This window comes from Choloepus didactylus, chromosome 8 (assembly GCF_015220235.1).
Source record: "Choloepus didactylus isolate mChoDid1 chromosome 8, mChoDid1.pri, whole genome shotgun sequence".
In the NCBI taxonomy this organism is placed as follows: Eukaryota; Metazoa; Chordata; class Mammalia; order Pilosa; family Megalonychidae; genus Choloepus; species Choloepus didactylus.
This window is the reverse complement of record NC_051314.1, coordinates 82,933,331-82,945,340: the sequence shown is the minus strand read 5'-3', so window position 1 is coordinate 82,945,340 and position 12,010 is coordinate 82,933,331. Positions and strand designations below refer to the sequence as shown.

At 51.0% G+C, this 12,010-nt stretch overlaps 1 protein-coding gene across 1 annotated transcript; it reads right to left on the bottom strand.

Moving 5' to 3' along the window:
* Positions 1-1,166: 1,166 nt before the first annotated feature.
* Positions 1,167-7,370, bottom strand: KRT5 (keratin 5). The gene is made up of 9 exons (XM_037846800.1): positions 6,748-7,370; positions 5,949-6,163; positions 5,127-5,187; positions 4,916-5,011; positions 4,134-4,298; positions 3,659-3,784; positions 3,149-3,369; positions 2,287-2,321; positions 1,167-1,810 (listed from the first exon to the last, which is right to left on the bottom strand). The coding sequence occupies exons 1-9, from the start codon at positions 7,288-7,290 to the stop codon at positions 1,503-1,505; spliced, it is 1,770 nt and encodes a 589-aa protein (XP_037702728.1). The 5' UTR covers positions 7,291-7,370; the 3' UTR covers positions 1,167-1,502.
* Positions 7,371-12,010: the final 4,640 nt, after the last annotated feature.

Sequence of the window (12,010 nt, the reverse complement as noted above, 5' to 3'; positions counted from 1 at the left end):
TGATTTTAAATTAAATTAAATCTTTGGCACTTATAAATTGGCTTGGCAAAATGGAACCCTTGTGGACCTTGTCCCCTGTTAAAATAGTTCATGTGGCCCAATGTAAACTAAAACAGAGCCTTCAAGGATTGAAACCCGTTATGCAAGACCTACTTAGAGAAAGGTTGATCATCCCCACTGCTTCTCCAATTAATAATCAAATGTGGCCTCTTTTTCAACTTGGAAAGTGTGAATGGTGCCTCCCAGTGGATTGCCACATCTTGGTGGTCTGGTCCCACCCATTGAGGACCTGTACACAATCTTATTGAAACTGCTGACTCCATCTAATCAGAAACTGGAAGGTATTTTTCCATTATAGATTTGGCTAACATGTTCTGTTCAGTTTGCCTTCACCTCTGAAGGGGCATAGTACACCTCTCCCCAGCTGTTCATAGGAAACAGCCTTACCATTGCACTTCTCTGCAGACAAGATCTTAACTGCATCTGACTTTCTCCAGGAGTGCAGGCATGTCATTATACTGATGACATCCTCTTCCAAAAAGATTCATTTGACACACTCATTAAAGATGTACAAGTACAAAGTAGCTCACTAAAAGAGGATGGGCCATTGCTTACACATAGTGCAAGGTCCTGCAATCTTGGCTAAATTCCTGAAAATTCTTTGGTAAACCAAGGGCTGCTCCATCCCTGGCACTCTCAAAAAGAGAACTACTCAGCACCCACAATGTGGGGAGAAAACCAACATCTTTTAGGCCTTTTTGGGTTCTTGAGGTAGCATTTTCCTCATTTACAAATTTTACTTGCCCTATTTATGCTGTCGCTTGCAAACCAGCCCACCTTTAATGGTGTCCCGTCCAACAAAGAGCTCTAGAATGTGTCCAATTGCAAATCAACTGACACTTTTGTTAGTGCCCCCCACCCCCACTCCTCCACCCCCGAGACTACTTCATTGTAGCAGCTTTAGCAGCCTCCTTTCATGCCTCCTGGAGTCTCTGAACCATCCCATTGACCAATTTCCCTTCAAGGTCATTCTGTTCTCCCTATGAATCATCAAAGAAGCAATTGCATCTGGATGGATCGACTCACAGGATCTCTACGGTGGTTGTAGACCTTGAAAAAACAATTCTGCACAACAACTTATATTAGAAAAGCATTTTATTGGACAAACTCTGGAGGTAAATCAGAACCAGAACAAACTGTGGGGTTGGGGTGGGGATTCTGTTTTGATTGTTTAGACCTTGGAAAACTTTGGATTCTTCTGTCAACAAGGTCCATGCTATAGGACCTGAAGGCTGATTTGAAGCAGAACAAAGAATTGTGACATGGGAGACTAGAAACTGAAGATTGGACATTTGAGTGGACCCAGAGAATGTGGTTGTGCAATAGACCTGGTCTAGACTACACTCCAGAAAAAGAAAAAACTTGGTTGAGGCATCTGCCTAAGAGGCAGTCACCATGGGCTGGTAGCTCCACTTGGGAGGCAGTGACTTGGTGTAGGGCTCTTAGCTCTTGAAGCTCTTCCGGGTGGAGGAGGTGGTGGAGACAAATTTGACGCTGGAGCTGCTGCCTCCGCCAGTGCCAAAGCCCACTCCTGTGCCTCGGCCACTGCCCGCACTGAAGCCAGAGCCCCCAGCGCCGAGCCCACCACTTAGGCCAATGCCCCCACTGCTGCTGGAGTAGTAACCCCCGCTGCTGGCTCCAAGACCACTGATGAGACCTCCGCTAAGAGCACCGCCAAGAGGACCACCAACGCTACCGCCAAGGCCACCGCCTCCACCATAGGCAGAGGAGATACTGTTTGTGACAACAGCTGCAGAGAAAAGAGGGAGAACTTGGTGAGGCCAGTGTCAGACTGATCTTACACATCCAACCTATTAGATACTGCTGTAGTCGTAGAAATCTACTTGGTCCCTTTTACAGAGTAGCCAATGAGGCCTGGAAAACATTGCCATTTAGTTTAAGTCCCTTAAAGAACAATGGAGACCATAATAGGCAAGGCACAGCGCTAGGTACTAGGGACAGGTGGGGTAGGAGGGGCAACGCAGGGGGACAGAGCTCAAGATGTACAAGATACAGGGTTCACCCTTTAAGAGAAAAGAACATGAGTCAATTTGCTTCATGTCCCAATCTGTGTTCTTTACCTTCCAGAATCTGCTTCTCATTAAGCATATTAAATAACCACATACTGGGATGGGAATATCAGGTATCTAGAAACAGCAGGATTCTGAGTTGGCACCAAATACCCCAAATTATCAACATTGTTACGGTCTATTCAGAGTTACTTACAGATGTTGACTGGTCCAACTCCTTCTCCAGTCAGTCTGAAAGGGGGAAAAATTGAAATGAGAGTTGAAAACTCCAGAAAAGACAGCATGTGATTAACTCCATAGTCATTACTAGAGCTCATTCCATAAGCCAGAAGCTGGCAAGCCCCAAAATTGCTTAAATTGAAGGAAAAGATATCTAGAGAGACTTTCCATTGAAAGTTCTAGGACTTGACCTAGAAACAAGTTTCCAGAGGAAAATTAAAGTTAACATTCTCCTCCACCCATTGTATGGAAAGCATGAGTAAGAGGCTGTGGGGAATATAAAACTGTCTAAGGCAGTCCTCATCCTGGAGGAGAAATTCTATGAGAGAACTTGGCATAGACAGAAATAGTTCTACTAAGAGTAGGCTGTGGTCAGTGTCAGAAGATTGACACAAAAGGAGTAGCTTGAGAATCCAAAGGTGGGTGAATTTAACTCAGCTGGAGTAATCATGAAAGGCTTCTTAAAGGAAGAGGTACTTGAATAATGAAGAGGACTAGAGTGGAGATTGGGTGTGACATGGACATCGACGTTGAGAGAAGCATATGAGCAAAAAACAGAAAGGGGACAAAGTCCTGGACACATTTGTTGAGTTGCTTAATTGTTTGGAGGAGAGAAAGCATCCAAGAATACTGGTGGTGAGGCCAGAAAAATGAGTTGGGGCTGGATTGTAGGGGATCGACTGTATGTTCATGTGTAAGAATGAAACCAGATGGATAGTTATCATGCACAAGATAGTGGTCACTTGTATGTATGTTTTACCCCCTGTAGTGGAGAAGAAGTTCCATTTTATCAGACAAGAGGCCATCTGGGCTCGTGGCGTCAGCTGTGTGTTACCCACCTGCACTCCTCGCCCTCCAGCAGCTTGCGGTAGGTGGCGATCTCCACGTCCAGGGCCAGCTTGGTGTTCATCAGCTCCTGGTACTCTTTCAGCAGTCGGGCCATGTCCTGTTTGGCCTTCTGCAGGGCATCCTCCAGCTCTGCCAGCTTGTTCCTGGCATCCTTGAGGGCCAGCTCCCCTCGCTGTTCGGCCTCAGCGATGGCTGACTGCAGGTTGGCGCACTAGAGGGGAAGAGGAGGGAAGAGTGGGGACGCTGTGGCAGCTGAGCTGGGCCTGAGGGTTTCTTTCTGAAATTCTGAGTCCTGCAAACCAAACTATGTGGAACTCCAGATGGAACCCAGTACATCGGTCTTGGGCATTGTTGATGGTGGAACACTGAAACACTGGTACTAGTTTCAACTGTGTGGGTGTAAATAGGTGTGTTTAGTACAAATTAAACCAAACAGAACAAAATAGATTTCCCTTTCAGACCTCAGACCCCTTCCTGGCCTCCTTTCAATCCCACCCTACCTGCTTCTTGACATTGTCAATCTCGGCTCTCAGCCTCTGGATCATGCGGTTCATCTCAGAAATCTCGTGCTTGGTGTTGCGCAGGTCATCGCCATGCCGCCCAGCTGTCTGCTGCAGCTCCTCATACTGATGTCCCCAGAAAAGAGGAAAGATCCAGCTTACATCAGGATGGACAGCACTTTCCCAGAATTCACAAACAGTGAGCTCACAAAGAAGTGGCAAGCGGTGTAGTTATCTGGGAGTCTGGGACTGGTTTAGGCTTTGTTAAGATGGACCTAGCCTTGGACAATTTTCTGCCTAGTGCCTCTGCTTTCCTAGAGACACTGGTGTGAGATTCAGAGTGAGATTCTCATTAAGCTTCTTGGATTTATGTGGAAATGTGAACATGGCAGTTCCCATAAGTCATCCAAGAGGCATCCCCAGATTTCAGGAGTCCCGTCCCAGGCATATGGGCATCCCCTCACTTAGGACCCACCTTGGTCTGGTACCAGCTCTCGGCTTCCGTCCGGCTGCGGTTGGCAATGTCCTCGTACTGGGCCTTGACCTCGGCGATGATGCTGTCCAGGTCCAGGGAGCGGTTGTTGTCCATGGAGAGGACCACGGATGTGTCCGAGATGTGGGTCTGCATCTGAGACAGCTCCTGCAGGGAAGTTTGAAGCCAGTCATCTGACTCTGTTATTTAATGTCATTTCCATTCAAATTTTCCTCTCATATGGTATGTCAACTTGAGAAAAAAACAACTACCCACATCAACACATCAGGTAAGTTCACTGAAAATCCAAATCATCACTAAATCTATTTCTTTACAAACTTGAACAATTCTGAGTCTCCAAGATGTCCCTACCATGTAACCTTGCAGATGCAAATCCTCTTAGGTTGTAACCTATTTCTGAAGAATCTGTTTGCCTGGTCTGCCATACTGGGCAGAAACAGAGAGGAGGTGGGACCCCAGAAATGGAAGATGGCCAGGAAAGGTGTAATCATGCCTCTAATAACCTACTCTAACCTCACACAGCAAAATGATCGTCAAAGGGGTCTTTTCCTTTCCACATGATTGCTTTTTTTTTTTTTTTTTTTTAAGCATTAGTCTTATTCCTTATAAGCAGTACTAAAGAGGTAGGAAAAACCAAGCTCCACAGATTAGGAACCACTGAAACTCACTTCATCCTGGGGATTTCCAGCCATCCATGGACCCTAATTACCAGTGGTGTCCCCAGTGTCCATCTCTCTAGGTCCTAAACACAGGGCATTCCTTACCGCCTCAAAGAATATCTTCAGGAAGTTGATCTCATCCATCAGCGCATCAGCCTTGGCCTCCAACTCTACCTTGTTCATGTAAGCAGCGTCCACGTCCTAGAGAAACAGGAATGATTGGCACTGAGCCAGATGCTCACCTTGACTTTAAAATGAGCTACTCCCCTTTAGGGAGCATAACCACAGGCTGCAGTTTCTCTTCCACCCCACGCACCTTCTTCAGCATCACAAACTCATTCTCAGCGGTGGTTCGCTTGTTGATTTCATCTTCGTACCTGGTGATTAAAGGAACAGGAAGCATTGGTCAGAGGCTAAGGGGCAGGTGAAGCCTGGGGTCTTCCTTGCACAAAATCAACTGTGAGCCTGCTTCCCCGTCGGGGAGGAGCTTCTCACATCTAGCCAGCCAAGAGAGGGGCCACTGGTAGAGTGAGCCCCTCTACAGGGTCTTGACACTTTGGGGCATGTTTTCTCTGTAACTGCCCATTTGGATAATAATTTCTATTGCTGTTATAATTTAGCTGCTTCAAAAATATTCCTGTAGAAAAGCTGTGGTTTCTTCCACATCTCCACATCCGGTCCGTTTCTCTAGTGTTTCTTTAGAGCATTAAGAAAAACAAACAAACAAAATCTAGCGGTCGAGCTAGGACTAAAAGAAATTACTGGAGCCACTTAGGCTGGGTTATTTTCTCGGTTCCTGCTTTGGGGTGGGGGAGCCATCAAAAAGCCGTTGTTGTGGACTTGGGGAAGGCCCCAAAGAGCAAGGAGGACATGATTGCACATTTCACCAGGTGTGGATCCTGTTGCTCTGGCCCTTGGCTAAGTGCCTTGCAGAGGGGCCGAGCCTGGGGCTGGAACTTTCTAAACATGGACCTGGATTTTTTTTTTTTATATATATATTTATTAGTACATTACATGTCCACAGAAGGTTTATGCTTCCAGTCCATGGGGAAGGCATAGGTAGTACTCTGGTTGTGAAGCCCATCTGGAGCCAAGAAGACATTGCTCCTTCATACCCCCAACATGCCTCCCGACTCACTTGTTCTTGAAGTCCTCCACCAAGTCCTGCATGTTCCTCAGCTCCGCGTCCAGGCGGCCTCTCTCCCCGAGGATGGAGTCCAGCTGCCTCCTGAGGTTATTGATGTACTGCTCAAACAGAGGATCCAGGTTCTGCCTTATGGTCTTGGTGCCCTGCTCCTGGAGCAGGGTCCACTTGGTGTCCAGAACTTTGTTCTGCTGCTCCAGGAAGCGCACCTGGAGAGGAGCAGAGGGTTTGACGTGAAGAGGCTTAGATTTCATGATTCGGTGTTTCATTTGCCTGTTTTCCTTCCTGTCGCAGGCTGTCCTCCTAAACCTTTCTCATTGCAAGGCACCTTGGTCCTGGGCCCTAGGAAGGGGGGGTTCAGCAGGGAGGAAGGGGGAAGCGAACCAGGGGAGACAGGATGCTTATCCAAGCACAGAGAGCCCTAAGGACGGCTGGTCGGGGTGTGGCTCAGTGCAGAGGTGGCTGCGAAGGCCTGCTGGCTGCTGCCCGCTGAGCTCAGCTTCCTTCCTAGGCAATCAGCCCGTTATGTGAGGCACAGAATTAATCTCTCTGCCTAACAGTAATCAAGGAGCCCTGACACGGGAACCTCCATACCAGGAAGAAATGAGACCCTTCCAAGCTCCCAGTCTAAATAAGAACGTGGACCACAAATCTGGGACACAGAAACAAATGGAAACACATAACAGCCAACTATGTAGGATTTGCATAAAGCCAGAGATATCTTCCCTCTTCCCCCTTTCCTTGGCATTTATTCCTGACTCACAGTAGTTTTGCACAAAGGATCACAACTCACCTTGTCGATGAAGGAGGCAAACTTGTTGTTGAGGGTCTTGATCTGCTCCCTCTCCTCAGTCCTCACCCGCTGGATGGTGGGGTCGATTTGCAGATTGAGGGGAGTCAAGAGGCTCTGGTTGACGGTGACCTCTTGGATGCCTCCAGGGGGGCAGACGGGGAAGCCAGAGCCGCCATAGCCACCTCCAAAGCCAGCTCCGCCACCGAGCCCAAAGCCACCACCAGCTCCACCGCCAAAACCAAATCCGCTCCCGGCTCCACCTCCAAAGCCATAGCCGCCTCCAGCACCAGCAGCAAATCGGTTCCTGAAGCCACCGCCACTAGCACTGATGGCGATCTTCCTGGAGCCCCCCACGTTGTAGAGGCTCCGGCTGCCAAAGCCACCTGCTCCACCAGTGCTGACCCTGCCAAAGCCACCACCGCCACCCCCAGACCGGGACACAGAGCTGAAACTGGTGCGGGAGATGCCCGGGGTGATGGCTGAGGCGGCGCTGAAGCTCCGGCTGCCCCCGCTCCGAAAAGACACGCTCGATTGGCGAGACATGACGGCTTGTTCCTGGTGGAGCAAGAGGTCCGGGCACGGAGGGTGATGGGAAGTGCTGGAGAGAACAGAGCACAGGAGGAGGCAGAAGACGGCTCTGTTACCCGGGAACTGCAGCCCCTACTTTTATTTCCTCCAGAACTGGGTTGGGCCTGAGAGCTGTCGAGATGTGAATGATTAAAGGGGCTGGGCATGCCTGGGGGGCAGCTGTGAGCTCACACCTGCACAATGGTGTAGGCTGCAAACACTTTCTTCCCGGCAGGTTCTACTCACTTACAAATAACCTTGCCTTGCAGTACTGAACTATTGGCAGCAAGTCAGCAGCCCCGCTGGCAAGTGTCGCTTCTCCGTAGGGGCCTTGGGCTGTGAGCAGACCAGAAGGAAGCCAGGAAGCACAGGGGGATCCTTACAAACCCAGGGGTGTTGTTGTCCACCCCGGTGCGGTATAAGTGTAAGGGAACGCTGTCTATCGGGGCTGGAGGTGGGGTGGGGGAGAGCCGGTCCCCCACGTGGCAACGAGCTGCACTTCTTACTCTTTCCTCGGCAGGAGGTTGCTGCAGGAATTTCAGCTTTTGGGAAGGCAGCCTGTGGCCTGATATCTTGGCGATGTGCCAGAGGGAAAAATAGAGTTCAGTCCCTCACTGAGGAATTTCCTTTCTCAGAGGAGGCAAAATGATCCCTGAGCCCCCGGGCAGATTCTCCTAGTGGGTTCAGGCCAGAAAGGCCTCCACAACCCCAAGCTTCAAAAGCAGAGATTGGGAAACCCTTGGCCACTGGTCTATACCGCTTTGCCCTCTGCGAGGACAGGCCTATCCTCCCACAGCAGCTCCTAACACAGCATTTTCTGTGGCTTTTGACCTTTTTCCTTCCTCGCAGCCTAGGGCAGGGGCCTTACAGGGGCTTGGCAAACCCAGAGATTCTGTGCGTTCCCTTACAAAAAATCCTGAGACTCAGCCTCACAGTCACGTCTCTCTTCGGGGGAGCTGCCTTGCCCCCCTTCCCCACCCCCCACAGGTGTGTTCTAGCAAGCCCTCAGTTATTCCGCTAGGGAAGAAATGAATCATTGTATCTGTTGATACAGGCTGCAGGCGGCCACAAACACATACCTGCAGGAGCGTCTAATCTCATCAGTAACATGTTGAGAATCTGCCTACCTGTTATAACGGCAAGCCGCCCCGTTCCAAGCCGCCCTGTTCCAAGCAGCAGGAATTGCTGTGCTTTCCTTAAGCTCCAGCCCAAAGTGTCCTTCAGGGGCAAGGGAATGGAAAATGGAACTCTAAGTCTACAGATTGTCCTGCCAGAGAGACAAGACAGAGCACGTTTGGGGGGCCAGGCAGCTGGCATAACAATCTGTCACCGTTGCTTCAGAGAGGACCCCCAAGGATGGCTTCCACAGGGCTGGTTTGGGTGGGCTGTGGGACTAGATGGAAGAGGGAAGGCTCTGGTTAGGTTTTAGCAATTATCTGTCCTAAATCACACCCCCTCTTGTTGGCCACAGACCCTAGTGAGACCATTTCTTCTGCTTCTCCCACAACAGAACTGGGACTCGAGGCAGGACAGTGCTTTGGCCACACCGTGAGAGCTGCGGGGGGCACCCCTGAGCTGGGCTGGAGGTCAGGGTGGGGTGGGGGTGGGCACTAAGCCTTGGGGTAAAAAGGGGGCTACGTTCTCAAGAGGAGAGGAATCTGGACCCATCCCAACTCAGGAATCCCTCGTCAGGGCCTTGCCTTTGGTTGGCCCCAAGAAAGCCAAGGCTACGGAAAAATGACTCCACGAGGGGCTGGGGACTGGCCAAGCTGGCGATTGCTCACCAGAGGGCTGTGATGAGATGACAGCTGACACACAGATCCGAGCAGATGGACCAATAGCCAGAACTGGCAATACAGGTCTTGGGCAATGAGGTTTGGTTGCCTCCCTGGAGAATTTCTGAGACTCTCAGGGATGAATTTTACTGAGTTCACCATTTCACTCTTTGTTGCTTTTCAGGGAACAGCTGTGAATGTCTGGGGTGCCCTGCACTAATTGGGAGCCTCCCAGCCCCTGCTAGAACAGGTCCAAGCTTGAAACAAGTATCTGGGGGCTCCTAGCACGAGTTCTCCCTCTCCTCTGGAAGGTGGTGTGTGGACACGCCCCCCTGCCCCAGTGCGGCTCCCACTGCCCTCAGGGAAGCCGCACCCTCCTGAGACACCGGACCGGTGTCCTCGCCAATCACCCTCCTCCCAGCTGTGTATGGAAGGAGCAGGAATGTGTTCTGGCCAGTCCGAGAATCACTAGAGCTTGGGATTCAAATGTCAGGGACCAAAGGTGGGCGGGCAGCAAGTAATTGTGGCAGAGAGTGTTTGGGGGCCTCGTTCACAGAGGCCCAGCACTCTGCTGTCCAAGTTTTGTGGGACTCCTCCTGCTAGCAGGTAGGGCAAGCCCTTACCTGGCCTGGACAGGTATAAATATTGGAGCCGACCCTGCAGGTAACCAGACACCAGCACCCTCACATTGTGAGAAAGTCCCACCCCAGCCTGGAATTTCACTGTGTAAGGAAGAGAGGGATTACTCTGAGCTCACAGCGCTTTTCTCCTGGGCACCCCACAGAGGGAGGTACAGAGACTTGGTAGGACATGTTACTTAGTTTTTCCGGGCAGCATTTTCCTCATCAGCAAAAGCTGAGCGCAGGACTAAGTGGTTGCTCGTGGCTGGCCCTTCTGGTCTTCTTGTCAAAGAAGTCGCAGCAATAAAATAAAATGACGGCTCTGTCCTCCTCACAGAGATGCGCAGAGGATGTAGAACCTGAACAGCATTTTATAAACGGGGAGGCCCTTCACAGAGACCAGGCAGGGGCCACGTGCCCAACGGGCAAGGATTAGACCGATCGTATGCTTCTTTCCCAGACCTTTGTGTGGGGCTCTCCCCAGCCCTGGGCTGAGTCCTATCCATCTGCTACCGTCTCTGGGTCCCTGTCCAGAGGGCAGGTCTCATCTCCCCTTCAGACTCTGCAGAGCTCACAACCCTTCCTTCCTTGCACTTCCCTCCACTTCTCTTTTTCCCACTGGCCCCGAGAACGCCCTGGCCTGAGCTCACTAGTTGTTCCTGGGCCTTTTCTGTATCCACAGGAGCTCACAACCACACAGCCCCCTGGCCCTGACCCAGCCCCTAGACCTCCCTCCAGGAGAAAAAGAAAGCTGGGGTGTCCTTGTCTCTGCAGACCTTCCAGTCCATGAATGTTCAGCACAAAAAGTGGGGGAGCAATAGTTGGGGCATGAGTCACTCTATTCATTGGGCTATGGTTGGCAGCCTCATCTGGGAACCTGGAGCCAGCAGGACAGGGAAGGGCAGACGCCAGCCCCACAAAGCCCTAGCCTCAGGGAGGAATGGAGGGGAGAATTTTCCTGCCTCCACCCAAAGCCCGCGGGAATCCTGCCCCCACCCCGACTCTGGGTCCCAGCATTGATCTCAGCTGTATCCTCAGGATTGCGGGGGTCTTGGGGGACTCGCCCCTCTCTGGATCTGGGGAACTGGGCCCAGCACCCCTCCCTCACGCCGTCAGTCTGGTGGAGGCTGTCTTGTGATGCTGGGAAGTCCATGCTGCCCCTCTGGGACTCTCCAGGACTCCCCAAGTCTGAAAACAGACCTGGGTGGAAAGGCCAGTGTCCAGAAGTCCAGCAGCCGGGCTGCCTCACTTCACACAGGCCCTGCAGGGGGCTCCCTGCCACCATTGCTGGGGTCACAGTGACACGGGAGCCCTGATCCCTTGAAGTTGGGTTTTCTTGTACAAAGTCTCATACAAATTGTGGGCACAGTTTTGGCATTTGTGGCCCCACCCTGGACCATATCTTGGTCCTAATCCAGCCCTTGGAATGTTCTGGGGCCCTGGACATGTTGCCCAGCCAGCTCTCTTCAGCTTCCCCTGTTGGTGCTGGTAGGGAAGCCTGGTCTACAAATGCAGAAGGAAAGGGGCCCAGGCTTTTTGGAGGAGCAACGCGAGCTGGCTGGGGGTCAGGCAGGAAGGGTGGGACACACATGCAGGGAGCTGCGGGGACTGCCTGGGCTCCCATCCCTCAGATTCAGCAGGCGATTGGCACTTGCCAAGCTAGGGCTGCCGAACAGAGCACTCAGCTTCCCTCCAACAGGTCTCCACACGTCTGGGGAATGTTCTTCCCTCATCTGAAGGGTGTTTTGCCAGGGGCAAACTCCCCCTTGGTTGATTGAAACTATGGGATGGAAATCAACAAATGCTTCAATTAGTTAGAGGGACTGAAAAAGGATACACAGCAAAACCTCTGTGCTTTGCTTTCTCATAGAGAGGTTTTATTAACATAATAAACATACTTATATAAGGTTTACCAGGTGCTGGGCACTGTCCTATGAACTTTGTGCGTATAAATCTGAAACAGTGAACAAAGGACTTTTATTTTTTCTAGCATTTGATTTGGTCCTTATGTGTAACGTGAGTGTGCCTTGTACTCTGGGATTTATACAGCCGTTTTCTACAATGGAGAGGCAGGGACTGTATCCTAAATGGGATCAGACACATGGGCAGAAGCTGTTTTACATTCTTAACCTGCCCTCATGTTGCTTTTCTCCCTGCGTCCTTCTTTTCCTTCCACAGGAGCCACAACTAGGAATGGAAAGGCTCACCTCAGATCGAGGGTGAGACCGGAGCTGCCCTCTCTCCGAGCTTCTCTTTGGCTCACAGCTTCTTAGTCCTGAGGATGGCAGGGTGAGGGGCAGG

Excerpts from the sequence above, each read along its gene's own strand:
- KRT5 (XM_037846800.1), bottom strand. The coding sequence starts at position 7,290 with ATGTCTCGCCAATCGAGCGTGTCTTTTCGGAGCGGGGGCAGCCGGAGC. Across the intron at positions 3,785-4,133 it reads AGAGCTGGTACCAGACCAAG|TATGAGGAGCTGCAGCAGAC; the intron begins GTGGGTCCTAAG and ends TGGGGACATCAG. Across the intron at positions 1,811-2,286 it reads AGTTGGACCAGTCAACATCT|CTGTTGTCACAAACAGTATC; the intron begins GTAAGTAACTCT and ends TTTTCTCTGCAG.